The sequence below is a fragment of the Kogia breviceps genome, chromosome 10 (genome assembly GCF_026419965.1).
Source record: "Kogia breviceps isolate mKogBre1 chromosome 10, mKogBre1 haplotype 1, whole genome shotgun sequence".
Taxonomy (NCBI): domain Eukaryota; kingdom Metazoa; phylum Chordata; class Mammalia; order Artiodactyla; family Physeteridae; genus Kogia; species Kogia breviceps.
This window is the reverse complement of record NC_081319.1, coordinates 7,562,064-7,589,861: the sequence shown is the minus strand read 5'-3', so window position 1 is coordinate 7,589,861 and position 27,798 is coordinate 7,562,064. Positions and strand designations below refer to the sequence as shown.

Below are 27,798 nucleotides of genomic sequence, written 5' to 3'. Positions count from 1 at the left end.
TAACAGCCATCAGACTGCAGCCACTCCCTATGGTGAGCCCTGAGTAAACGCAGGATGTGAAAATACAGGATACAGGCCCCATCTGGGCTGTGGTGCATATCAAAGAAATTATTTCAGTGAGCCCAGACTCTAGCATCTTCCCATACATAGAAAAATGCTAAATTTCTTAACTTGAGATGCAGCTCCCTGGGCTTGAAGCCCTCAAAATTCCTGACAACTCTCAACTTTTAGCTTGTGAATATTTTTAAGTCTACAGGTGTCAAGTAGACACTTCCAAAGCGGAACAAAAGACAAATCTCAACATCTGGAACACTGACACGGATGGCGGACACTCACAGAAAGATCCATCTGACTGAGCAATTAGAACTTTGTCACCCCTTTTTTCCACAAGATTGTGGAATGGACATTGACAGTGGGGAATTGTAACAGGGAAGAGCTAAATTGGACTCCATGTTGGATCTGTTTCTTTAACTTTAACCTTTCCTTTGCGTTGCTTTTGTTATTATGATCATACAAAATGGCTTGCCTCAGGGAACCCTGCCCACCTGTGAATGGCTGCAAGAAAAATAAAAAAACACATCCCCTCACCGAGGCTGGTCATTCCAGGAGGTGTTTTGCAAGACTGATGGCCCTTTTACTTTACTTCCTCTCCGCCTCTCCCTCTCTGATTCTATAAAAGAAACTGGCATCCAAACCCTGATAAGATGATTTCTCAGAGACACTAGTCTGCCATCTTCTCCATCTGCTGGCTTTCCTGATAAAGTCGGATTCCCTGCCTCTACACCTCGTCTGCGATTCATTGCCCTGTTGTGCAGCGAGCAGAGCGAGCTTGGACTCGGTAACAATTCCAAAAAATAAACAATTCTGATATGTCGAGGTTTTCAAGATTTTCAGTTTTATTTTTTTCTCAAAAGCCTAGTCATTTTTTAAGACATTTAATCTGCGAATAGAAAACCCTGAATCTTAGAAAAGCCAAGGTGGTTCCCTGGTGGCGCAGTGGTTGAGAGTCCACCTGCCGATGCAGGGTACACGGGTTCATGCCCCGGTCCAGGAAGATCCCACATGCGGCAGAGCGGCTGGGCCCGTGAGCCATGGCCGCTGAGCCTGCGCGTCCGGAGCCTGTGCTCCGCAACGGGAGAGGAGAGGCCACAACAGTGAGAGGCCCGCGTACCGCAAAAAAAAAAAAAAAAAAAAAAAGCTAAGGGTTTGGGGTTTTTACAACTATGTAACTTTCTGTACTTGCCTTTGAAGTCTTTACTTGTCACTTTGGTTAAATGGATATTTTAAAAAAATATTTATTTATTTATTTTGGTTGCTCTGGCTCTTAGTTGCTGCACGCAGTCTCTTAGTTGTGGCATGCATGCAAGATCGAGTTCCCTGACCAGGGATCAAACCCAGGCCGCCCGCATTGGGAGCGCAGAGTCTTACCCACTGGGCCACCAAGGAAGTCCCTTAAATGGATGTTTTTGACAAACTTCCCCAAAATCAAATTCTTTCTTTTTTTAATATATCCAATTAAAAAATTTTATTTATTCATTTATTTATTTATTTTTGGCTGTGTTGGGTCTTCGTTGCTGCGTGCGGGCTTTCTCTAGTTGCTGTGAGCGGGGGCTACTCTTCTTTGTGTTGTGCGGGCTTTTCATTGCGGTGGCTTCTCTTTTTTGCAGGGCACGGGCTCTAGGCTCGTGGGCTTCAGCAGTTGTGACACGCAGCTCAGCAGTTGTGGCTCACGGGCTTACTTGCTCTGCGGCATGTGGGATCTTCCTGGACCAGGGCTCGAACCCGTGTCCCTGTCCCATCATTGGCAGGTGGATTCTTAACCACTGCGCCACCAGGGAAGCCCCCAAAATCAAATTCTAAATGATGTTTTTTTTGACCTGGGGCCAACTTTGGGATTTTTCCAAAGGGCCCCTAGTATATTTGTTCTCTCTCCCTATAAAAAGAGAAATGTGAAGCTAATTAGGCTTATTTGATATGTTAAATTACAAAGAAAACATTGCCAAATAAGAAGTGATGTTTAACTTTAGCTTATCTTTGTGTGGGTATGTTATTAACATAAGTGTTCCAGAACTTATATAAAATTCCTAAAAATCTGATATGCATGGTATAATGTTACAAGTTATAATCCTAGTTATCATCTTTTTTTTTTTTTTGGATGGATACTCCAATGGCTTTATTAACTCCTTCTTTCTGGGGATGGCAGGACGTTATAGCTGGAGAGATGAAAAGGAAGCCAGGAAGCTGTGGTCTCAATATGGGTCACTGAAGGGGGTGACCTGTATCTCTCGGGACCCTCTTCCCATCCACTGTAAGCGTGGGCATGATGAATAGCAAATTTTTATTCAGGGCATCCAGCTGCTTCATCTCCTCCAGGCTAACGGTGAAGTCAAACACCTGGATGTTCTGAAGGATGTGGGAAGGTGTGACCGTCTTGGGGATGCAGCTCACTTTCTGCTGGACCTGCCTCCTGAGCAAGATCTGAGCTGGAGACCGGCCATGCTTTTCAGCCAGTGCCAGGACTACTGGCTCCTCAAGCAGGACAGGCTCATCAGGGTCACGCCAGGCACGCTCAGAGGAGCCCAGAGGGCTGTAAGCAGTCACCTCCAGGCTGCGTGCTTGACAGTGGGCAACCAGCTCATTCTGAGCCAGGGATGGGTAGCATTCCACCTGCAGAACAGCGTGGTGCACCGAGGCCACACCGAGCACATGATTGATCTGCCGACTGCTGAGGTTGCACAGGCCCAGTGCCCGCACCGGCCCCTTAGCCACCGGTGCCTCCAGAGCCTTCCAAGTCTCCTTGTAGTGGGTGGAGTCATAGCGTATAGTCCCATCAGCATTCTTAGGAAAGGGGTTGACTACCCGCTCAAAGGCATAAGGCCAGTGCATCAGGTTCAGGTCCCAATACTCCAGCTGGAGGTCAGCGAGTGTCTTCCGGAGGGCAGGCTCCACATCCTCAGGGTGGTGATTCATGTTCCACAGCTTGGAAGTCACAAACGGCTCCCCCTGAGGCACCAGCTTGCCGGGTCCCCCATCCTCCTTCAGGGCTTCCCCAATCTCAGTCTCGTTGCCATTGGTTGCCGTAGATAGCACAGTCAATGTGGTGGTAGCCTATACTTAAGGCGTACTTAATAACTGCTTTTACCTGGCCAGGCTTTCTCTTCCAGGTGCCCAGTCCAATCAGGGACATCTTCTGTCCAGTGTGTAGGAGGATACAGGAAGCCGCCATTGCCCCCTCGGCACGAGCACAGGACGTTGACAGGGAAGTATGGCTTTTCAGCTCAGTCCTTTGCCCTCCTAGCTACCCAATGGGCCTCAGCTTCCCAGATTCCTAGTTATCATGTTAAAAATGTTGGGTGTCACAGAAATAACCAAATTTCCTTGTCAATTCCATTATAATGAACTCTCATCAGATCTCCAGCCATGGGCATTTTAAAGTTCATTGTCATTTACAGACAATTATTGTTTTACTTTGATGCTTTTGCAAAAGTGAGATTCCTGGAAAGGACCCTACGAAGTGTTCTTGACCACTAACATCACTGTTGAATTACAAGGTGTGAAAACTTGGGTACAGGGACTTCCCTTGTGGTCCAGGGTCTACGGCTACATGCTCCCATTGCAGGGGGCCCAGGTTCGATCCCTGATCCGGGCACTAGATCCCACATTCCACAACTAGGAGTTTGCTTGCCGCAACTAGAAGATACTGCATGCAACAGCGAAGATCCCATGTGCCACAACTGAGACCTGGCGCAGTCAAATAAATAAATAAATATTTAAAAATATAGTAAATAAAAGAGCCAACTTTAAAACAAACAAACAAACAAATGAAAAAATCTGGGTACAAATTTCACAACTGAAGAAGACCCCACTTGACATCTGGCCCTGTTTAAATGCCAAAGACCTCAAAATCCAATTGACTAGGAAGAGAACTAGGCAACACTGAGGTAGACTGTTTCCTCCCAAGAAGTCAGATTAAGAGCATTTCCTTCCATTCTTCCTTCCTTCTCTGACCATCCTTTTCCTAATTCTTACATCATGAAGACCTTTATTATTCTCTTCTCCACCTTTTGGCTTGCTCTAGCCTGGAAAGATAACTGTTCACCTACCTCAGACCATCGCAAAGAAGGGTAAACTAACTGTTGGACTAGCTTGGTTGCTGGTGATCCTGTAGTTCTTCCTTCCCGTCACAAACTTCTCCCTGATTTATAACACCTCAGTTTCAATGGAACAAGCTCACTGCATAAACATTTCTGGGGAGGGGAGACATAGTTACACGAAATACATAAACAGGCCAAATGGCTTAAAGAAGTGTCCCCAGTTTTCTAGCTTGTTTGGATCATGGGGACCCTGGCTCAGGAGTACTCTCCAAACCATGGACATTGTTTTGTTGCTAGTAATTATTATTGTCTCCCTGATAAGCTGGGTTCTCTCAAAAGTTTTAAATGCATGTGGGCAGCCACTGACCAGCCAACACATGGTCTCCCTCTGACTGAAGTGACAAAAGAGAACAGAAAAACAGAACCAGGGCCAAGAATACAAGCCTGACATCACCTCTTGTGAATGCTACACTGAGAGCAGAAGAGGCAATGGTGACTGAGGGTCATGTTAGTACTAATTTTTTTTTTTTTGCAGTATGCGGTCCTCTCACTGTTGTGGCCTCTCCCATTGCGGAGCACAGGCTCTGGACGTACAGGCTCAGCGGCCATGGCTCATGGGCCTAACCGCTCTGCGGCATGTGGGATCCTCCCGGACCAGGGCACGAACCCGCGTCCCCTGCATCGGCAGGCGGACTCTCAACCACTGTGCCATCAGGGAAGCCCTTAGTACTGATATTTTTGACAAAACCTGTTGAATGGTCAAGAGGATGAGAAAAGGGAGAATTACTGAAATAAATTTCTAGGCCAAAGATGGAGCCACTCCTGCCAGAGTGGCACAGCAAGATAGCAAAATTTAGTAACTCTGGTGTCTCTGTAAATGTTCTGCTTGACCAGAAACACAGTATATCTAGTCAGCCAATCCCCAAACTCTGGGCTTTATAATTACTTCCTTGTTTTCTATTTTTCTCTTCCCTGTTCTTTCTTTTTTTTTTTTTTTTTGGCCGCCAGGTGGCTTGCAAGGATCTTAGTTTCCCACCAGGGACTGAACCTAGGTCCTCAGCAGTGAAAGGGCAGAGGAGTGCTAACCAATGGACCTCCAGGGAATTCCCATTTCTTCCTTGTTCCTTATTCTTTATCCTATAAAAGTGTCCTGCCTTCAGTCTCATGCTGCAGTTCTTTGGACCCTTGGGAACAAACAGTGGTGGCTTCATGGAGTGTTCAAGTATGTTTAAGACCTAAATTCTCTTCCTTAATAGTTTTTTAACAGTACTAATCTGTTAGAAGATTAATACTGAAGTATTCACAGATTAAATAATGAGATGTGCTTTAAAATAATAGCATTAGATGGGGCAAAGATTGATGAAACAAGATAGATTGGTGTATGTTGGTTATTGAAACAAGCTAATGGACACATGAGGGTTCATTATACTATTCTCTCCATTTCTGTGAATGTTTGAAATACTCCATTATGAAAAAAAGAAAAATAACATGGGGCTTTTTAATCATAGAATTTCAAGCCAGTCATGACCCGCGGTTACTTCAATAAAGCGGGTTGACTATTGCAGCACTATAATCAGAGGGACGGCTGTGAGCATCAATGCAAGCAAAGTGCCTTACGAAATGCTGTTTTATTATTACTTATTGTCATTACTATGGTTGCCAGCACTAATTAGGTTCCGAGAGTTCCCGCCTCCTCTCCCTGTTAATGGTTTATTCCACTCTTAGGCTAGTTCTTTCCCCTGGTTCCTTCCTCCTAGTCCCGCGCTGTACTCCCCCCCCCGCAACCCCAATGGTTTAGCCTGGCTTCCCAGGGGAAACCCGGTGGGGCGGAGCACAAGGTTTCTGAGGGCTGCCGCGGTCCCCTCTTCGAGACCACTTGGACCGCTCCGCGTCGGTGGTGGGCAGGTAATCGTGGGGCAGGGCGCAAGTCCTGGGCTCCGATTGGCCAGCTCTGGAGTAAACATCCGGCTGGGTGGGGCGGGGCCGGAAGTGGAAAGCGAAGGAGGCGGCTCAGGCGGCTTCGGAGGTTCAGGAGTTGGAGTCGGTGCCTCCAGGTGCCATGGGCTGGGCTGGCCCGCGCTGAGGGCGACGCAGGGCGCTGAAAGGGACGCGGGGCTGGGCTATGGCCGGCGCTCGGGCCGCCGCCGCCTCCTCGGCGGGGTCCTCGGCTTCTTCAGGAACCCCACAGCCGCAGGAGCCGGGGCTCGGGGAGCTGCTGGAGGAGTTCTCCCGGACTCAGTACCGGGCCAAGGACTGCAGCGGGACGGGAGGCTCTAAGGTGAGTCCGGAGGCGCGATGAGTAGAAAGAGAAGGTCCCTCGTTTGCGACGTTGCTGAGGTCAGGGGTCATAGGACAGAGAGAGAGGGAAGTGCTCTGTGTCTGGACCCGGAGAGTAAGGGTCGGATTTAAAAACCGAAAAGGAGGAACTGGGCTCAGAACGAGCCAAGGAAGGATGACGTTTTGGTTTGAGACAAAAGTGTTTGGAGGTCAAAGATTAGCGCTGAGTGGCCTTGTTCAGAGATTAGAGAGGAGGAGCTGACTGAGGAGGGTTATTCGCATGCATTAGGTATGGGGACAGAAACCCTCATGTCTAGATTTTTTGAAGTGTAGAGGATTTACCCAGGTCAGAGATCAGAGTGAAGGAGCTGGAGGGGTGGGGCAGAATGGAGCCAAGAGATAAACCGAGTGTGTTTCCCCCTTGTACAGTCTCAGCATGACTTGAGAATTAGGCCCATCCCTTTCCTTCCCCCATAGAGCAGGAAGGCAACTCATACTCCCTCAGTTCCTTTGTTAAAAGCAAGTCTTTTAAGCAAGTTTCTCTTTTTTTCTACTTTTGTGATTCCTTTCAGTCTCCTTATTGCCAGACCTGGAAGGCTTCCAGTCCGGTCAGGCCATTCCCATCTTAGGCATTGCCTGGCAGTCTGATGGGAATCTTGCCGACCCTGCCATCTTACTTTCCCCACGTGGTTTCGGCAGGTTTAGCATCAGGTTTTCCAATGGAATTCTGTTCCCTCCCAGGCCATGAAACTCTGGTTTGGCTCCAGGGGTTACCTATGCTAGGACTTACTGCACTTGGCATCTGCTAGTCTGGGGTAATGCAGGGAAGACTTCAGTAATGATGGGTCTCCCCCACTCTCCAAATGACCGAGTATTTTTCAGAGCTTAGCCTGAGGACCACCTGTTTCAGCATCATCTGCGGTGTTTGTTAAAAATAAAGGTTCCTTGATCCCACCCAGTCCTACTGAGTTAGAATTTCTGAGGGTGGGAGTCTGGAATTTGTATTTTCTAATAGGCTTCTTAATGATACTCATGCCCCTTGATATTTGAGGATTTCTAATTCTTGTGAGTTTTTCCCTCCACATTGGTCTTTTGGGTGGCTAGAGGGTCAGTTTTGCTGGGCCCCCCTTCCTTCTTATACACCCCTGAAGATTAGGGTTGTAAAAAGTTATACTTGACTCACTCCACCTGGCCCTAAACTTCTGATCTTTTGCAGACTTCTTGAGGTGTTACAGGTTTTATGTCGTTCTTCTGGTGGGTCTTTCCCTGAACTGAGCAAAACAAGAGCAATTTTAAGGGAGCTGTTCCTTCTATTTCATAAGCAAGTTGCTTGTAAGGAGACAGCTTTATCTGCATCTTTTACTCATTACACTAACTAGAGCTTCTAGGTACTGGTCTGTGGCTGGAGAATGGGGAAGAAACTGCAGCCAAAGGAAGATAATGGATTAGTGCCGGTTAAAGTAACCTAGAGAGGGACTTCCCTGGTGGCGCATTGGTTAAGAATCTGCCTGCCAATGCAGGAGACAGGAGTTCAAGCCCTGGTCCGGGAAGATCCCACGTGTCGCGGAGCAACTAAGCCCGTGCGCCACAACTGCTAAGCCCGCAATCTAGAGCCTGCGAGCCACAACTACTGAAGCCCGTGCTGTGCAACAAGAGAAGCCACCGCAATGAGAAGCCTGCGCACTGCAACAAAGAATAGCCCCTGCTCACCGCAGCTAGAGAAAGCCCGTGTGCTCCAGCAAAGACCCAATGCAGCCAAAAATAAAAATAAATAAACAAATATATTAAAAATGAAATAAAATAACTTAGAGCAGGGGTTTTTAATATTTTATGGATTGTGGGCCCCTTTGAGAATCTAATGAAAGGTGTCAACCTCTCTTCAAATGCTTAACGTACACAGTTTCACCACCACTTTGAGGGGTTCAGAGTCTCTCCCAAAGTTTACCATGTGGGTTCATGAACCACACATTTAGGGCCTGTGATCTAGCAAGATGTCTTTTCCTGGTATTGAATTATAATCACAGAGGCACATTGTCATTCCCGGAGACCTCTCCAGGTCAGGAAGCGTCTATTTCTCAGAACCCCAGAATCTTCTTTATGCTCAGATCTCCTCCTCTGTGCAGGTTGAGCGCATTGAGAAGAGGTGTCTGGAGCTGTTTGGCCGAGACTACTGTTACAGCGTGATCCAAAATGTGAATGGGGATATCTGCGGCCACTACCCCCAGCACATCGTGTTCCTGGAGTATGAGAGTTCTGAGAAGGAGAAAGACACGTGAGCATCCCATAACCCAAGTGTGCCCATCTGGGAAGGCCTTGACAGCCCACCCCCAGGGTTAGGAAAGCCTGCAGCTGGGTGGGGCAGGCTCACTTTTCCCAGGTGTCAAGCCTCATTGACATCTTTGTTTCCTTCAGAGTTTCACATCTTAGATTGGCAGAGTAGCACAGCATAGAAGGAGGGGTTGGGAGTCACAGCCCTGGCCTCCTGTTTTACTCCTACCCTATAGCTCGTTGTCCTGAGACAGCTGACTTCACACCTCACTTCTCTGAACCTCAGTGTTTTCTCTTCTGGTTTTTTTCTCTTTTTTAAGAGAGGAAGTGGGAGGTATGCTTTGTCGACATGTGGAAGGGCAGTTAGTGTATGTATAGCTTAAGAGCCTGAGGTCAGCGTACTTGCTGGCTGCCCTGCTTGCTGGCTGTGTAACTCACTTGGGCAAGGTACTGAACCTCTTTGTCTCTTAGTTTCCTCATCAGTTTCTACCTCTATTTAGAAAAGTGGCTTTTGCAGTTCCTGCTGATAAACAGGACTATTCCAAGCCTGACGTGTGTGCTGTAAGAATTAGAAATAAGAGCTACCATTTATTGAGGGCCTCCCAAGGCCCGAGTGCTTTGTGTGTGGTAACAGTTCACACCAGAGCAGACACAGAGCACCCGGCACAGGATGCAGCCCATAGGCAGTCAGTAAATGGTAGCAGTTGTTTGACACTGATAAATAATCACTGATGCTCTAGGAAGTGCTTTATGTTGATCTCAAAGTTTGTTCCCCTAGGCTCCCTGCTTGCCGTTGATTTTAAGGGAATTCCAGGAGCTGTTGCCAAACACTATCCGTGAAAGCCTGGCCCCGTGGAAGCACTGTGATGATGAGTGCTATGGTAGAGTCGTGCTGCAAAGTGCAGCGGGCCATCACTGCTCAGAGTGCACCCATTAGCGCACCCAGGAACGGCTAGAGATTCTGAGTCTTGGGCTCCAGAGCCACTGAATCAAAATCACAGCATAACAAGATGGCCCAGTGATTCGTACGCACGTGGAGGTTTGAGAAGCACTGCTGTAGACGAACTGGGGAGAAGGTGGATTCTGCCTGGTGTGTGTTTGGGGAGACCTTTCAGCTGGATTTGCAAGGATGAGTAGGGGTGTCCCTGAAATGTCCTTTGTTAGGGACCAGCTTGTATATGGTCTTGGTCATCAGGCGTGTGGGCTTGTGGGTGTTAGTGGTTATTGGGCTAGTACCCCCTGAGCACTCATTGAAATCACAGATTCCAGGGCCCCTGAACCACAGTTTCCAGAATCTGTGCCTCAGAGAGCTCCCTAGATGAGTCTCACCTTTGCTATAGCCTGGGAACCGCAGGGAGCCAGAGAAGCCTTTCGAGCGGAGGAGTAAAATGGGAGATCTGTAAGTGTGCCCTGTAATGAGATCGTGGTGGGGTGCACGGAGAGAGAAAAATGAATGTAGATCAGAGCACTTGTATGACTGCACCACCACGGCGCTCCCATCTTGCCTAGTGGGGTCTAGCCGCCCAGGCTAGGGCCACTGCAGTATATCCCTAACCCTAGAGGAATTGTGGAGTTTGTTTTTGTTTGTTTTTATTTATTATTTGGTTGTGCCGAGTCTTAGTTGCGGCATGTGGGCTCCTTAGTTACGGCAGGCAGGCTCCTTAATTGTGGCTTGTGAACTCGTAGTTGCGGCACGCATGTGGGATCTAGTTCACTGACCAGGGATCAAACCCAGACCCCCTGCATTGGCAGCACGGAGTCTTATCTACTGCGCCACCAGGGAAGTCCCGCGGAGTTTGTTTTTACTTTTCACTTCTTGCAAGGCCTCGAAGTGATGCTGAGTAGGCGATGCCTGTTAAAGAGAAGGGAATATGTGCATGTTCAGGTGGGAAGAAGTAGAACTTTTTGCTTCTTTACACATGCCTGGACTTGGTGTTAATATGACACTAATTAGACTGAGTTACACAGGGTAGAACTGGATTCAGGAAGTGGTTTGGGCCTCTTAACCCACCTCCCTAGTTTAGCCCGTATCTGGGAATAGAGGCCCGCGTGGGAATCTCTGAACAACGAAGACATGAGTTTGTCAACGAGGCAAACTGCTGCCATGAGGCAGACCCCAGGGGTCTAGTTGGAGGCCCTACCAGAGAGATGAAGTCCCTACCTTTAGATCTGGTGGGTAGCAGAAACCAGTCAATGAGCAATGACAGTGTAACAAAGGCCAGAATTAGGGCAAGTACAGGTGAAGCATTGGGAGACAGTGGTTAAAGTTCTGCACTTGCTAATTCCAACTCGTGTATGAGCGTAGGGTGGGGGTGTTGTTCTCCCATTCCACTGTTTCAGATGCCAGCCTGTGTTCTACAGATAGCATTAGATCCCACAGGTTAAGGGCTCTGTCCCACAAGACAGACATAAATGCACAAGCTCACTTTTATTCATTCAAATATGAGTATCAGGTGCCTGACACAGCCCAGTGCTTAGCACAGTAAGGGAAAGATTCTGAGGCCAAGAGATAACAAAAATAAAAACAGGAACCACTGAGAACAGAAACTGAATTGGTTCTTTGAGTAGGGGGCCCAGGAAAATAAAGCACCAGCTAGCCTAACAAGAAAAAGGTGCCTTCCTTCACATGATAAGACTGCCCAGAGCCTCTAAGAGGGAAATGCTGGCATGTTCTCTCCCTCAGTTTTGTGGAGGGTTTGCTGAATGGAAGGATTCGGCCTGGGAGAATCAAATGCAGATTCAAGGCTTTTAGAGCTGCTGGAGTGAGCTCCGTGAGAGTCGGTGAAAACAGATGGTGCTGACCACATCTGTGCAAATGGACGGAGGCCACCAAAAGGTGGGAGGGAGACTACTGTGCGCAGTACTGTGTGTGCTTAGTTTTGTATTGTCTTGGCACCTGAGTTTAATTAGGCCATTGTTTCATTCTGAGGTGCCTTTTTTTTTTTTTTTTTTGGCTTCATTGGGTCTTCGTTCCTGTGTGTGGCCTCCTCATTGCGGTGGCTTCTCTTGTTGCGGAGCACGGTCTCTAGGTGCATGGGCTCAGTAGTTTTGGCATGTGGGCTCAGTTGTTGTGGCTCGCAGGCTCTAGAGCACAGGCTCAGTAGTTGTGGCGCACAGGCTTAGTTGCTCCACGGCACATGGGATCTTCCCAGACCAGGGCTCTAACCCATGTCCCCTGCATTGGCATGTGGATTCTTAACCGCTGTGCCACCAGGGAAACCCTGAGGTGCCTTTTTATTTCATAGAGAACCTGAGTGAGGGGAAGGTGGCAGAACTTGGTTTTCAGTGAGCCATGTTTTTTCTCAGACCTGGCTGGTTGGCCCGTGCCATCCTACGGGCACCTTGAAGAGGCACCCCAGCCTTCCTCCTTCCATCAAAAAAGGAAAAAAATATTGATCGTAAAAATAACATGTAGTCACTTCTTTGTTGTTTGAATTGGTTATGGTAAGGATGTAATAATTTTGTGATTTAAAACAAAATGTTTAATAAAAATGAAAAAAAAATCTAAAATCAGACCTTACAGAAAAATACACCATAGGAAGTATAAGTCCTCTTATTTTATCCCTTTGTTCTCTTTCCATGATCACTAAACTCTTGGTCCAGGTTTTTATTTGAAGACCGCTGTTTAACTTCAATTTCACATCTTCACTTGATAGTAGTTATTTTATTAGTGACTGGTTTGAGAATATATCTATGAAGGCTACTAAGAAATCAGTGTTTTTAAAAGACTATATTTTTATTGGTGCCAGCAGCATCCAGATATGCTTAAAAGGGTACCACGGATGTGTAGGAGTTGGTGAACTTACTCATTCTGAAACAGTTATTTGTGTGCACGTGCTGTGCAGTGACATGGGAGCGCTAGCACAACTGGGATGTAGAAGGAATGAACGCCCTCTTGGACTCGGCCTGGAAGCTCAGCCCTCGTAAGGAGGGCACTTGAGTGTCTTCCCTCCCTTCTCTTCTGTCACCCTGCATTACTCTGCATGGCAGGGATAGCTTCCCACTCTTGAACTTTCCTGCCTCCTCTCCCTCTTGCAACCAGAAGCTCTGACTGGCTGATGTGGAGTCTTTTGCTAAGTATCTGCAGGTGGGGACTTCCCTGGTGGTCCAATGGTTAAGACTCTGCACTTGCACTGCAGGGGGCACGGTTTCAAACCCTGGTCGGGGAACTAAGATCCCGCATGCCATTCAATGCGGCCAAGAAATTTTTAAAAAAGAATCAGTGGGTGAAGCTATGAGAGTAGACCCTTATTTTAGGGGTCAGCTGATTTAACCTGATTAATAAGTGTGAGTTGCTTAAGCTCATTTCTTTTTTTCTTTTTTTTTTTGCTGTATGCGAGCCTCTCACTGTTGTGGCCTCTCCCGTTTCGGAGCGCAGGCCTGCATCGGCAGGCGAACTCTCAACCACTGCGTCACCAGGAAACCCTTAAGCTCATTTCTAAATGTTTTTTTTTCATCTTCTAGAAGCTCCTTTACCACACTCAGTGCATTAACTATTGTGCTTCTCAAGACCACAAATAGTTTCCCTTTGACTGCCTTTGCTCCAGCATTCCCTGCCCTGTTGGCTTTTTGGACTGTTAGAGGTATCTGGAACATTGGGGAGGTATCAGAAGCTCATAGCTGTGTGAAATGTGAACCTTCATCTTATCCTACACTCTGAAAGATGTCAAGAATGGCCCCATGATTTCCTGAGGGTCCCCAGCACGCCTGTTGTCTTACTTTTGGAGTAAGATACTGAACACTCTAGATATAATCAGCATTCAGTTTGCTATATGTGTTTCTGTATTTTAAATACCATGTCTTCAGAGTAGCTGACCTTTTTTTTTAATCTTAAAGGTTTTTTTTTTTTTTTTTTTTTTTTTTGCGGTATGCGGGCCTCTCACTGCTGTGGCCTCTCCCGTTGCGGAGCACAGGCTCCGGACGCGCAGGCCCAGCGGCCACGGCTCACGGGCCCAGCCGCTCCGCGGCATGTGGGATCCCCCCGGACCGGGGCACGAACCCGCGTCCCCTGCCTCGGCAGGCGGACTCTCAACCACTGCGCCACCAGGGAAGCCCAATCTTAAAGGTTTTGAAATCAGGATGACTTCCATTTTAGTATCTATAATATAGCATTTTTTTCTTTTCTTGAAAAGCTTAGAATGTACATGATCTAGAATTTAGGAATCTGAGCATTTATTAAATTTGAAATGAATATTCACACTCACACACACACACAACCCTAGTATGGGGCACACAGTACTCACGCAGAAGCAGCCTGACCTACTTCTCTTGCCCATTTTTAGGTTTCAGAGCACCGTGCAGGTGAGCAAGTTGCAGGACCTCGTCAACCGCAGCAAGACGGCCAGGTGCAGAGGACGGTTTGTCTGCCCAGTGATCCTGTTCAAGGGCAAGGTAAGACCATGCCGTAGCCTCGCACTCCCTGAGACCCTCTCGTGGGGTACCTGGCTTAATGCAAAGTGTAGAGTCTCGTGTTCTTGGCTTTTGCCAGCCGAGTTTGGGTGATTACTGGGTGCCTGTTGCGGTGGGAAGCAGGCCAGAGAAACAGACCAATTCTGATACGACTTGTTTTTGAAGGTGAGTCTAATTAGGAAAGGGACAGTCACAGCAGAGGACCCCACCCTGTGTCCTGGAGGCAGACTGCCTACATTCTGATCCTGGCTCTGTTACTTCCTGCCTGTGCAAGGCCTCAGTTTCCTCCTTTATAAAATGGAAAAAATAATCACGTCTACATCAAAAGTTTATGAATAGATTAGATCAGATGAGTAAGTACATTGTTGTTTGTTCATTCTTTCAGTCATATAATTTACCAAGTATTTATTGAATGTCATGTTCAGGCCTCAAGGTACATCAGTATATAAGGTAGACAAAAATTCTCACCCTTATCAAGCTTATATTCTAGTGACTGTTGTTAATTTGGCTGCCCACTATGGTCTCATTTCACCTCTTTTTTAATCCTTTTGTGTATTTGATATTTCCATTTTGCAGATGAAACGAAGGCTCAGAGTGGTTAAATAACTTCCCCAAGTTTACACAACTAGAGAGCTGGGGTTTAAACTTATTGCAAAACGCCCTCAAGTTACCACACTGCAGCTTAGGGCCACATGGTGTGGTGTCAGAGGAACCCACTTAAGATGGGCCTGAGTTGGGGACTTCCCTGGCAGTCCAGTGGTTAAGACCCTGTGCTTCCACTTCAGGGGGTGTGGGTTCCATCCCTGGTTGTGGAACTGAGATCCTGCATGCTGTGCAGTGCGGTCAAAAATTTAAAAAAACAAAACAAAACCCAGATGGGCAGCAGTGTGGACTGACAGACATGGCCTCATTAAGTGAGCGGGACTAGGCAGCGAGCTTTGGAGGCAGGGTGGGAGGGTGTTCCAGGCAGGCGCCAGCGTTGGGGGAGCATGAAGGCAGGTGCGGAAAGTCCGAGAGACTCCCTGACGGGAGCGCAGGGCATGTGGCGGAGCCGAGGATGGAAGGGACTGAATGCAGGAGGCCGGGTGCTGGCCAAGGTGTTTAGGTTTGCTGGGAGAGCCACTGTGATTTCTGAGCAGGGAAGTACAAGATGCAGATAGCATTCTGAGAAAGATTAATCCAGAAGGAACGAACTAACAGAGAGCCTGGAGCAGGGGAGGGAGGGAAGCAGGGGTGTAGGCTCTCTATTCTTTTTTTTTTTTTTTTTAAATTTTTATTTTTTAATGTGGACCAATTTTTTTTTTTTTTTAATCTTTATTGAGTTTGTTACAGTATTGCTTCTGTTTTATGTTTTGGTTTTTTGGCCGCCAGGCATGTGGGATCTTAGCTTCCTTACCAGGGATCGAACCTGCACCCCCTGCATTGGAAGGTGAAGTCTCAACCACTGGACCTCCAGGGAAGTCCCTTAGGCTCTCTATTCTAGTCGTCCAATACGTACCTGAATGCGCTGTGGTCTTGGTGCCTCTCGGGCTATAGTCCGGCTCCCAGCGCAGGTGGGGGCTGGGGCAGGGCAGTGGGGAGGGAAGACACAGGGCTTGTTTCCATCCCTTTCTGCCTTTCTTTCATAAAATGGAAGAAGGGGGGATGTGAAAGGGGGGGTAGGAAAGGAGACTTGGCCACAGGCTTTTGTGGACAGGTCGATTTTGGGGAAAAGTATGTCTGGAAGTCAAGTTCCAGAAGTTGATCGTCTTAAAGCTATTTATTCCCTCTTCCCGTTTGGAAAGTTTCGTGTTGCTGTAAAGCTCTGGGAACTCCGGTTTAGATAAGTGGACTATAACACGCTGCTCTGTGGGGCATAGTGCTTGTTGCTAGAAATTACACAGGAAATACTCAAGCCAGTGCTTCCCACAGTGTGTTCTATAGAATAGTAGTTCAAGGTTGTGCTTGTGCAGAGCACTCCCTGTCAAACAAGGGTGAGAGGTAGCACATTCCTAGATGTGGCCTGACCCGCAAGCTCCAGATTAAAGAGGTACATCGGTGAGTGTGCACTGACCTAGGAAGGGCTCTGAGAAGCCCTGAAGCAGGGGGACCTGTGTCGTGTTGTCAGGTCTGCTATTTCCCACTCGGCAGACCTTGAGGAAAGGGCTTTCCGGACTGCATTTGGGAAGTGCCACATTGACCCGCTTAGTGCAGTGAGATTGCAGCAGGCCTGGGAGAAAGAGCCCAAGGCAGCTCATTTCAGAGGGAGGGCGAGGAGTTGGAGGGATTATTATTATTTTTTTTTTGGCCATGCCATGCAGCTTGTGGGGTCTTAGTTCCCCAACCAGAGATCGAACACCTTATATATGTTTTATCCCTATTGTGTTTGTAAGTCTGCTGTCTCCTCTCAGCTGTAATCCCTCTGAGGGCAGAGTCCTTGTCTTTCTGCTGTCCTCCCAGTGCGTGGCAAGTGCCCACCCAGCTTGTACGTGCAAGCTCGGTAGGAAGACACTGCTCTTTAAAGTGGTAGCGGGCTCTCTGCCGGGTTCTAGGGGGACAGGGGACTAAGACAGTCCTGTCCCTGTGGAGCTCGGTGAGAGGGGAAGGTTGACCTGTGAACTAGCAGCTGAGGGGGAGATGGGGGAGGGCGGGAGAGGGTCTTCTGTTGTGAGGTGGGGAATCTCATCCTCAGAGACGTGGCTCCCAGCAGCCCCGCCAGTGCGGTGACAGCCGTGCTTGCCGCCAGCACATCCTGCCGGGCTGGGGACGGGAGGTGTGTTCAGCAGTGCCCGCTTCCCGCTTCTCTCCAGATTTCGTCCAGTGTGGCTGGGGCAGCCAAGGAACTAAATGTCTGATTGTATTTCATTTCAATTAATTTCCATTTTATAGCTGAAGCCGTGTAGAATTTTTTTGGTTAAACACAACTTTATTTTGGGGCAGGGCTACGTTTCCCTATAAATGCTGAAAATAAAGTATCCTAGTTGAGACGTGCTGCGAGTGTAAAATACATATTGGATTTTGAAGACTTAGTCCAAAAATGTAAAACATTAATAAATTTTAAAGTGATTATATGTTGACATAGTAATATTTTGGATATATTGGGTTAAATAAGATATATTATTAAAATTTTTTTACAACTAAGTTCAAGCATTTAAGGGTAAGCAGTTCTCCCGTGCTGTTCTCTTCCCCAACACGTGTATCTGGGTTTTAGGCAATTAAAATTGGAACAGGTCGTCTTTCTCTTTGTTTCCTCCCTTAAGAGACGGGGAGCAAAGGTCAGCTGCTTTTATTCCGTGTGCTAAAGTTGGCTGCTACATTAGCAAATCCTATAGAGCCCTATTCCTCTTGCAGAGTTAGAGGCCACTCCTAATCAGGTAAATGGAGAGCATTCAGAGTACATCCTGCTTTTTCAGTCAAGAGCAAAGCTTAAAGTACAGAAATGGCAGGTTATGCTTTGGAGCCATGAGGCCAGGGAACAAGGTCAGGTGTTAGACTCTGCCTTGGGGTGCAGCTTCCCCCAGGCGCCGGCTCGAGACCTTCCTGCAGAGGTTGGTGCTTCACTTGGGGAGCTGGCCATCTCTCCCATTCTTCTCCATCTGACGAGTCCTCCGTGCCAGGTGTGTCTGCCTCTGTTACCAAAAAGACAGGGTCGAGAAGAGATGGGAGAACTGAGCAGAAAGAAGAATCTGAACCTTGAAAAGAACTCAGAGCTCAGCAGCTAAGGAAGGAGGGTGTGTGTGTCCGCTCTGAAAAGATTTAACAGAGTAATGCAAAGAAGAGTGAGATTCGGTGCCGGCAGCTTGGATGATGGGGGAGGGTGGGCGTGACAACGTGTGCCAGTCAGACTCAAACCACGTACCCCCCATCGTCCTCCCTTCTTCCCGTGAGCCTCTGGGGGGTCCCTCAGCCCGAGGACTGACACTCCCCCGCTGCAGTTCCTAATTACTGGGCTGGTCTCTTCGGAGTAGGGGCTCTTATCAGGGGCTGGAGATGGGTCCATGGATGGACTTGGAGATGTAGGTAAACTCTGGTGTGTACATTTTTATCCAGAGACAGTTTATCATTTTCATCAGATTTTCAAAATGCTTTTGGACCCAGAAAAAATGAAGCAGCCCCCGCGGAGTGCCGCCTGCTCCGGCCAGCAGGAATCTCTGACCAAGCCCTTGACTTCATAGCCTTCCAGGACAACCCTCCCACGATTGCGTTCTTGCCCCCGGCACTGGAAGAGCACCGCACCCCACCTTGGGTTGTAGCAGGTTGCCTTTCTATCACCTGCCCCCTGCCCCAGGCCGCCACTGCCTCAGAAAGCCGGGTGATGACCTGCCGGTTCCCACCACACCCCTTTCCTAGCAGCAACACCGTTTCTTGCCCCCTGTCTTACATGTGGAGAAGGAGACCCCTTGGGCAGTATTTGCAGTTTTCCAGGGACCCTCCTTACACCGCCAGGCTGCGTGACCTGTTCAGAAATGCCTTCCCCCGCTCCTAGTGTAACCTCCCAGCCACCCTCTCAGCCTCCCCCAGCCTGTAACTAGACCTTGGGATCACCAGATACCTCCTCCCATTCCTCCTGGATCTCATCAAACACAGTTTATAAAGATTCAGCCTTAAAATTAAATAATGAAGTTCATGCCCATTGCCTGGTTTCTAGAATTCTAACTCTCAAAATGCTCCTTCAGTGATGAGGGAAGAGTAAAAGGATAGTTAAGCACAGTTACAGCCACTACACCTCCTTGATACAGAGGAGAGAGAAGATAAAATTTCTTAAAAAAAAGAAAACACAAACATTTCTCCCTTAATTGGCCCTCGTGCTGCAAAGGTTGCCCTCCCCTGCGCTAAGCAGTTCCAGTGACGGTCAGCACGCAGGCTCCGGAGGGAGGTGGGCTCGATCAGATCCCAGCGCAAGCCCCTCTGTGGGACCTTAGGCATCACTTCACCTCGTCTTTTCACCTGTGAAGCAGCAGCAGTGCCTGCCGCCTGCCACATCTCCCTCATGGGCTTGTGTAAACCCAGTGGGAAGGTGGTGTACATGTTTCAGTCCCGTTCTCACAAACGCATGCGATAACCGCCAGATCTTACCCAAGTGCGTGCATGACGACCACTGAATCTACCCGTTACTGTTAGTGACACTCTTGTGCCTCTCGTTTGGGAGAGAGAACCTCTTGACAGAGGCTGCCGGTTAGATTCTAGGCATACTTCGGAGTGACTGCTGTGAAGACTTGGGGGCAGCGCTCCTGCACCCATTTTCCTGGCCTGGAGGGGCCCCAGGGGTTCCCCCCACTGTGTTCACTTCAGGAAACCACCTGACTGTTGGTTAGAGGGTACAAACTTCCAGTTATAGGATGAATAAGTTCTGTGGATCTAATGTACAGCATGGTGATTATAGTTAATAATACTGTATTAGATACATGAAAGTTGCGCAGAGAGATGATCTTAAATGTTTTCACCACAAAAAAAGAAATGGTGATTACGTGACATGATGCAGGTGTTAGCTAACACCACGAAGGTAATGATTTGCAATACGTAAACGTATCAAATCAGCGTGTTGTACACCTTAAACTACACAATGTCATATGTCAATTATATCTCAAGAAAGGCTGGGAAAAACCGAACCAAAAACCTCCAGAAAACCACCTGACCCTAAAAATGCGGTTTCTCTCCCAGCATATTTGCAGGTCGGCGACGCTGGCTGGATGGGGGGAGCTGTATGGACGCACTGGCTACAACTATATTTTCTCAGGTGAGCGATGAGCTGCACCGTCTTTGACTAAGAACAGGAGCCCAGTGGTGGAGGATAGCCACCTACGGCTGCAGTGGTGTAGGTGGAGGGGCAGCAAGCTAGGGGGTGGGCAGGGCTCTCCTGTTGCCTGAGGAGATGCTGGGGGTGAAGAAGACTGCCAGGCATATGGGGCGTCGGGTGCTGAGACACACAGGAGTGTGGTCCTTGGGGTAGAACCGGGGGGAGGCTGGTCAGGAAGGCCCTGGTTGGAGCTTCGGCCTCGGTGCTGACCGCAGGTTTCTCCCACAGGGGGTGCAGACGACGCCTGGGCGGATGCAGAGGATGTCACGGAGGAGGACTGTGTGCTTCGGTCAGTACCAGGTGGTTATGGGTCTGGACTTGGGTTGGGGGCAGGTGTCTGAGCGGTGGTGGCCATTTTCCTACTGACGGTCGTGATGTCATCAGTGGTCCAGGTGAGTGGATTGGCTCCCTTCCTCCTGCTGCCAGGTCCACGCCCCTGAAACAGGGTTGTTGAAGTCCACCCTGTAGCCTCTCCCAAAGCTGACTTTATGGACTACCTGAGCAGTCTGTGCTCGCCAGGACCGCAGAGAGAGTGCCCCGACCCTGGGGTTCCTGGCAGCCCAGGCCCAAAACACAGGCCAGACGTCTGTGTGTCTTCAAGCCCCACGGTTTCCAGGATGCTGACGTCTGGCCGACCAGGTGATGCACAGCACACCCGGTCCGAGGCACAGGGCAAGCAAGGACCGTGGTCCCCACGTGAGAGATGTGGCCACTAGAAGCTCCACAGCCGTGTGATAGGTGCCATTAAGGAGCTTGCTACAGAGGAATGTTTTAGGCCCCCTTTAAGGGAGGGAGGGTGCTGGCTCCCACTCTTCCTACCTCCTTTCCAAATATTTTTAGAAAACGGCAGTAATGGATATTTTGGAAAAGCTCCTTTGCCTGGTCTGTACCACATGGAAAGTCTTTAACTGGTGTCAAGTGTCTCTGGAATGCACACCAGCACCCTAGTCAGATCAGCCGCCCAAAATCATGGCTCGGTGCATGAAAAGGCATCTCGCTGTGCCCGGCTTCTGCCCGTTAGTTCCAAGAGCAGTGGCTCTGGCTTGTGCTCAAGAATGTTTGTCTCTTCCCCCGGGATCAGACGACCTCTGCCCCAGCCAGGCCGTCTTCCACAGTGTGCACTGTTCTTGGTGAGGAGTCCGCTGGGGACAGCAATGCAGTGGGCATTAAAAAAAAAAAATTCATAGTGACTGTTTATTCTTCTGCTTTTGCCTCTATCTGTGTGACTGATCAAAAGGCAGCCTGGGGATTAGGGAAATTGTATCTTTCTCCTTTGCTTCAGAGGCCTTCTACGGAGCGGGGACTCACCTGCTAATATCTCACAATCAGTTCATAACATAGCTCTGAAAAGTCCATCTCCCAGTGAGAGTTTCAATCTGATACATTTTGAGCCAGTCATATGGCTAAAAACCGTCATAAATGGGGGAAAGGGAGTGGGGTGGAGAGAGATAAACTCTAATGGAGGCTCAAAGACTATCAGCCACTAGCCTACTTCTTATTTTTTTTTTTTTTTTAACATCTTTATTGGAGTATAACTGTTTTACAGTGGTGTGTTAGTTTCGGCTTTAGCCTGATGCTTTTTAGAACTCAGAGATTATCTTGAGTCTTCTGGCTTAATGTCAAGCAGTGCCAAAAAGCCCTTTCCCGCCCCGGCTGCAGATTGCTCCTCTTTGAAATGCTTCCCAGAGAGCGGGATAATCTCTTAGAAAGTCACCTTCCCCGGGAGCAGTCGTCCTGTCTTGGCCCTCCCTCTGTCTTCTGGAGAAGGGAATCAGAAGTTCTTCTGTAGAAACTAGACTTCCTTGAACGCGCCCCTCACGCCCCAGGCTTTTGTGGATGAATGTGCAGTGCAGCTTCTCCCCTTGGCTCTTTGTTTCAGAAGTTCCGACACGCATCTTTTTGATAAGGTCAGAGGGTATGACATCAAGCTGCTCCGGTACCTGTCAGTGAAATACATCTGTGACCTGATGGTGGAGAACAAGAAGGTGAAGTTTGGCATGAAGTGAGTGCAGGGCATCCCCTGCGAAGTGGGTGGAGGCCATGTGCTCACAGGCTCGTGGGGTCGGAGATGGCACAGAGCAGTTACAAGAGCACACCGCGTGCCAGGCCTCATGCATCCTCTCCCTGTATCCTCACACGGCCCTCCCTGCAAGGAGGTTCTAGTGTCCCCCTCTTGCAGGGGAGAAACTGAAGCCGGAGAGGTTAAGTCACTTGCTCGGGGTGGTGCGGAGAGCACCAAGGGAGCCGTGGGACTCTAACGTGTGCTCTGCTGCCGCTGTGCCATCTCTGGTAGATTAGAGTCTCTTTTTTTTTTTTTTTTTTTTTCCGATACGCGGGCCTCTCACTGTTGTGGCCTCTCCCGTTGCGGAGCACAGGCTCAGCGGCCATGGCTCACGGGCCCAGCCGCTCCGCGGCATGTGGGATCTTCCCGGACCGGGGCACGAACCCGTGTCCCCTGCATCGGCAGGTGGATTCTCAACCACTGCGCCACCAGGGAAGCCCTAGAGTCTCTTTTAAAGTGGATCGAAAAAAATAAGTGTTTACTCAATTTTTATGTCCCGTATGGAACAAATCTTCATACGATAAGGCAAAATTAGAAACAAATAGAACCTGGGTTAGGGTGATGAAATTTGGGGAATTTTTCCAAAGTGTTGTTTATTTTTTATAATATCCACTTTTAATTATGCTGAGTATGTCTTAGAAAATAAGCCGCCCTGAGGCTGTGACAGCTCAGCTGTTTGCAGGCACCTGCACACCTCGCTGTCTGTCAGAGTACTCTTGTGTCTCTCCTGTGCTGTCCGGGAGTGTCCGCAGTGGATGCCGGAGAAGATGGTGGAGGCGAGAGTCCGCCCCACGGCCCCTTTTGGACAGTGTCTCTGTTATTTTGCTCTTTTCTCACTCCGCCCTGCGGGTCAGGGGGCGGTGCTGCCTTCTCGGGAAGCTTGTTCTGCGGCTTATGTCCCATTGCGGGTGCTGTGGTGTCCGGGGGAGTGAGCGCTCTCGCCTGGTGACTTGGGGTAGAGGCAGCGGAGCAGTCGCATTTCTTAGTCGTTTGAAGTAAGCTCCCTGAAGGGCAGCATTCCCAACTCTGAACAGTAGTTACTCTAGCAGGAGGATCATTTGAGCTGTGGTAACGCTTGTGGGGAATGGCGTGCGTGTGTTGTGATGCCGTAACACGTTGTATCCTGTCTTGTAGTGTCACCTCCTCCGAGAAGGTGGACAAAGCCCAGCGCTATGCCGACTTCACTCTCCTCTCCATCCCGTATCCAGGTAGGGGCTCTTTCCAGGGTCTGGTCAAGGGACAGGCTTCCCAGGACTGGGGCTCTTTGAGGCCCTCCTCAGGCCCTGGCCACTTAGGTGCACAGATGCCCCGGAGCTCTCGGGCAGGATCTGCTGTCGCTCAGCATAGGGCAGTGCAGCTCCCGGTCCTTGGCTCTCACCTTAGGGTAGGACGCTGTCCTTGTGTGTGTGTGTGTGGCGGGGGGGGGCTTTCCCCTGGGAGGGGCCCAGGAATGGAGTCCTGGCTCAGGTCCTCCCTAGTGCGCTTTTTTTTTTTTTTTTTTTGGTACGTGGGCCTCTCACTGCTGTGGTCTCTCCCATTGCGGAGCACAGGCTCCGGACGCGCAGGCTCAGCGGCCACGGCTCACGGGCCCAGCCGCTCCACGGCACGTGGGATCCTCCCGGACCGGGGCACGAACCCACGTCCCCTGCATCGGCAGGCGGACTCTCAACCACTGCGCCACCAGGGAAGCCCCCTAGTGCACTCTTGAGCGAGTTACTTCACCTTGCCCAGCCTCAGATTTTCCCAGGTGTCACTGGAAGTTGGTGAGGCTTAGCTCAGGGTCTTGTTGTGCGGATTAGGTGAGGTCAGGTTTATCGGCGTGCTCTGTGCAGCTAATGTGCTATTTCAGTGTGAAATGACATTGTTAGTCCTCCGTGTCAGCAGCCAGCTATGCTGCGCTGGCTGTTGCCGTGGTGAGGATGTAAGTGCTTTGTCCCCAGCTGCACGTGGTTGGTGGCCTCACCATGTCACAGAGCACCGTGGTGAGCACACAGCTGGCTGCATTTGTCTCTGGCACAGACTGTATGCGACCTGTGGCCAGGGCAGTGTTCTCTGCACTGGATACTGAAGCTGCGTTGGTCCAGTTTGTAGCGTTTAAGCTTTCTTTCTGTCAACACCTGCTTGTTCAAGGAGGTATTAGAGCTCTAACATCAGCACCAAACTTTGTCAACAGAGAGCAGAAAGTGGTCTCTTTCTCCTTGAAACCTCTCTCCTGCTCCTCAGCAGTAGCACCTGCCTTCAGTCCTGTGCTAGATCTTGTTTCCTCGTCTCGGAGCCATGTGGCCAATAGAGAGAGCAGGCTGGTGACCCCAGGTTGCAGTAGAGCCACGAGGCCTTCTCATTAAAACCTCAAGTTCATCCACTGCCTCGTGGGCAGAGGGTAGCCTCATCAGTGTGAGCTGGTGGTATCCAAACCACGACCCCTGTGGCCTGGCTCTCTTACAGAGGCCTCCTTCAGGGTCTCTCCTCACTCTTCTCTGCTAGCTTAGCATTTGGTGGCATGTAGGGCTGGGCGTGCATTCCAGTCTCAGCGCTGTGCCCTTGAACAAGTCCCTTAACCCTTCTGAGCATCAGTTTCATCCTGCATAAAGTGTGGTTAATGGTGCCTGTTCTGGGTGAAGTGCCAGACCTGCCCCTGACGGGCGCTCGCCGGCACCAGGCCGAGTGACGGGTGCATGGGAGGAGAGGCTCGCTTTCGGCAGGTGCAGAACCATGATGATGATGGTGCCATGGGCTCGGCAGCGTCAGAGATGGGTCAAGGCAGGGATGTCCCTGCTGGGGGGTCTGCTCTGAAGCTGGCTTTCAGACTAGGCTCCCGACTCTCAGGAGATGCTCTGCGGGTCCCCAGACTGAAGTGCTCTCTGCTGAGTGAACGGGAGAGGACTGAGCTGGCTGAGGAACCAGGCGTCAGCTTTCTTTATTCGTATTCAGCTTCTCGGTAAGGCTTGGCTTAGAAAAAACTGTTTTGTGGGACTTCGCTGGCAGTCCAGTGGTTCAGACTCCGTGCTTCCACTGAAGGGGCATGGGTTCGATCCCTGGTCGGAGAAATAAGGATCCTGCATGCCGCATGGCAGCAGCCAAAAAGAAAAAAAACAAAACCAAAAGAACACACCACACTTTAAAACAAAGAAAAGAAAAGAGAAAAAATCGTTTTGCTCCACAACGGTAGCACAATATCCTTTCTGCTGTCGTTGGGCAGCTTGTTAAAAGACTCCTGAAATATTAACTAACACCTTTTGACCCAGTTATTCATTAGGCCATAATCCAGGCAGCTTGGGCCTGAAGATGTTCATCATGTCTGATTATACCCGCCAAACATGGGAAATGTTTTCATTAATCAGAATAATGATGATGTAAATGATGGTACAGCCGTCCATAGTAGAACGAGATATTACATAGTCAGAAAATGCTTAGGGTGCTAATAATCAAGATAGAAAATTAAATAGTACAATCTCAACCTATGTAAGAGAAAAAATGCTTAAACAAAATGGTAAGAAAGGAATATGCCAGAGAGGTAAGATGATACCATCTTTCTGTGAATTTTTCCCCCCATTCTTCCCAGAATATCGCGTAGTGTATCTGATAGTTGTGTGTGGTGTTGAGGGGAAATTAAGAGGCGTCAATAAAAATCCAGAAGCCTAGGTGGCAGGAGTCGCTGTTGCACACACAGATGGGACAGGAGAAGCACTTACCTTGCATACCTTAATTACCTTCTTCCTCTGCTGATGTTCTTGAATTTCTTTACGTGCCTACATTATTATACTTCATAACAGAATTGCTGTTATCCAGACCAAGTCCTGAAATGCACTCTGCTGTCTTTTCAGGGGTCTCTGTTAAGCCCTCTGATGCCTTTGAAGCCCAGACAGGAACTGCGGTGGTATCAGTTCTCTGTCAGACTAACTTAGGCTTAGACTAGCCCTTGAAAACGAGAAGTGTTCTGGGAATACTTCCTTCAGGGCGCCAAGATAGACGGGGCCGAAAACTCCCCAGCTTGAGTCTAATTTGTTTCCCTCTTGAGCGAGCGTCCGTTCTCACTTCCCTTTTGGTCCCGTTTGTTTGCCTCTCAACAGGCTCAGAAGCCCATTCAGGTAATGAATGTCAAGGCGTTGCCCTGGGTACTGAGGCTGTTTTAATTCTCTCCTTTTCTTACAGTCAGTTGCTTCTGCATTATATGCTGGTCAGAGCTCGGCCTGGAGCCTGCAGTGTTGATTCAAGCGCTCAACTTTGAGAAAACAGAGCACTTTACGGGAGTTCTGAGGAATGACTGGTGTCCCTCCTAAACCCAGGCTCATAAGCTCAGGGCCTCTGTCTTATATTTATATTTCTTCTTTCTCCCAGCGAGGCACCCAAGACTACGCTGAAGTGTTAGAGCTGAGGATTGATTCCTGACTTCCCCGTCCGCAGTGAGGCCTGGGGAGTTCGAGTGCAGGAGTGTGTGGGGTGGTGAGAGCCAGGTCTGCAGAGCACACAGGCTAAGTCTCCAGACCTTCCTCCACGAAAGAACCTTTCCTTTCTTACCTGGTGTGGCCCCAGACAGGAGCATGTCCCAGGAGGAGCTGGAGAGTTCCATGTGAATGTTTATGGCCTGTGGCTACTTGGACAGAATTCAGGCAACTCTTTTGTTGCCTTTGGGGACCTCGCCAGACTTGGACCTGTGGCCAAAGCTTTGTGCCCTCTGGAGTTTGCGTTGGTCCCGGTGGAGGAACTGAGAGGAGTGCAGGCCTCGTTCTCCCCAGGCCGAGCTGCAGGGCTGCACTGGGGCTCTCACTGCAGCGGTGGCATGAGGATGGCACCAGTATGCTGTCACCAGAGTGCCACTTGGACCAGTGCTGTGCCAGGTGTTTTATACATATTATTTCATTTCATCCTTAACCACTTTACAAATGAAAAAATCAAGGCTTAGAGAAGTTAACTTAGTCACAGAGCTACATGAAAGGCTGAGGTTTGAAGCTGGGAACATTGCCAAGGCCCTTTTCTCTCTACTCCTCTCTCTGTTCCTGAGGTCTTACCCTGGTGGTATTTCTTATAGTTTTTCTAGTGAATGATACAGAAAGCACATCTTGGCGAGGTTTGTTGGAGAAGGACGTATCTCTCTTTTTTTTTTTTTTTTTTTTTTGCGGTATGCGGGCCTCTCACTGTTGTGGCCTCTCCCGTTGCGGAGCACAGGCTCCGGACGCGCAGGCTCAGCGGCCATGGCTCACGGGCCCAGCCGCTCCGCGGCACGTGGGATCCTCCCGGACCGAGGCACGAACCCGTGTCCCCTGCATCGGCAGGCGGACTCTCAACCACTGCGCCGCCAGGGAAGCCCAGGGAAGTGTCTCTTGAGCGCCTGTCACATTTCAGGCACTGTCCGTGGTCCTTAGTCTAATGTTACGATGTTTGGTCCTCACTGAAAGCCTGCGAGGTTGGTACAGGCAGACCTCATTTAATTGCTCTTTGCTTTGTTACTCTTCACATATTGCATTTTTTACAAATTGAACATTTGTGGCAACCCTGTGTCAAGTCTGTTGGAGACATTTTTCCAGTATTTGTTCACCTCGTGTCTCTGTCACATTGTGATAGTTCTCACAATACCTCAGACTTTTGCGTTATCAGCCCATTTGTTATGCTGACCTGTGATCAGTGATCTTCGATGTTACTACTCCACCTCACTGTAGGCTCAGATTATGGTCAGTGTTTTTTAGCAATAAAGTTTTGTTTTGTTGTGTTTTGTTTTGTTTTGGCCATGCCGTGTGGCTTGTAGGATCTTAGTTACCTGACCAGGGATTGAACCGTGGCCCACAGCAGTGTACCAAGTCCTAACCACTGGACCGCCAGGGAATTCCCTGAAGTATTTTTTATTTAAGGTATTTTTATAATTTAAGATATATATTTTTTTAGACATAGTGCTATCACACACTCAATAAACTATA

General features: G+C 49.1%; 1 protein-coding gene and 1 pseudogene across 16 annotated transcripts in view; one reads left to right on the top strand and one right to left on the bottom strand.

The window, feature by feature from the left end:
- Positions 1 to 27,798, top strand: part of MTMR14 (myotubularin related protein 14) — a 101,548-nt gene that overhangs the window by 51,366 nt on the left and 22,384 nt on the right. For 6 of the 16 annotated variants that reach the window (XM_067043521.1, XM_067043518.1, XM_067043520.1 and 3 more), the window contains exons 1-7: positions 6,069 to 6,372; positions 8,495 to 8,643; positions 13,922 to 14,030; positions 19,689 to 19,764; positions 20,053 to 20,113; positions 21,704 to 21,826; positions 23,021 to 23,094. In XM_067043521.1, coding sequence (XP_066899622.1) covers positions 6,217 to 6,372; positions 8,495 to 8,643; positions 13,922 to 14,030; positions 19,689 to 19,764; positions 20,053 to 20,113; positions 21,704 to 21,826; positions 23,021 to 23,094 — 748 coding nt within the window. In that variant the 5' untranslated portion in view covers positions 6,069 to 6,216. Of the gene's footprint in view, positions 1 to 5,903; positions 6,373 to 8,494; positions 8,644 to 13,921; positions 14,031 to 19,688; positions 19,765 to 20,052; positions 20,114 to 21,703; positions 21,827 to 23,020; positions 23,095 to 27,798 lie in introns of those variants that run through there. The other 10 variants (XM_059077737.2, XM_067043523.1, XM_059077735.2 and 7 more) reach the window with 6 other exon arrangements.
- LOC131764473 (aldo-keto reductase family 1 member A1 pseudogene) lies at positions 2,260 to 3,249 on the bottom strand (annotated as a pseudogene).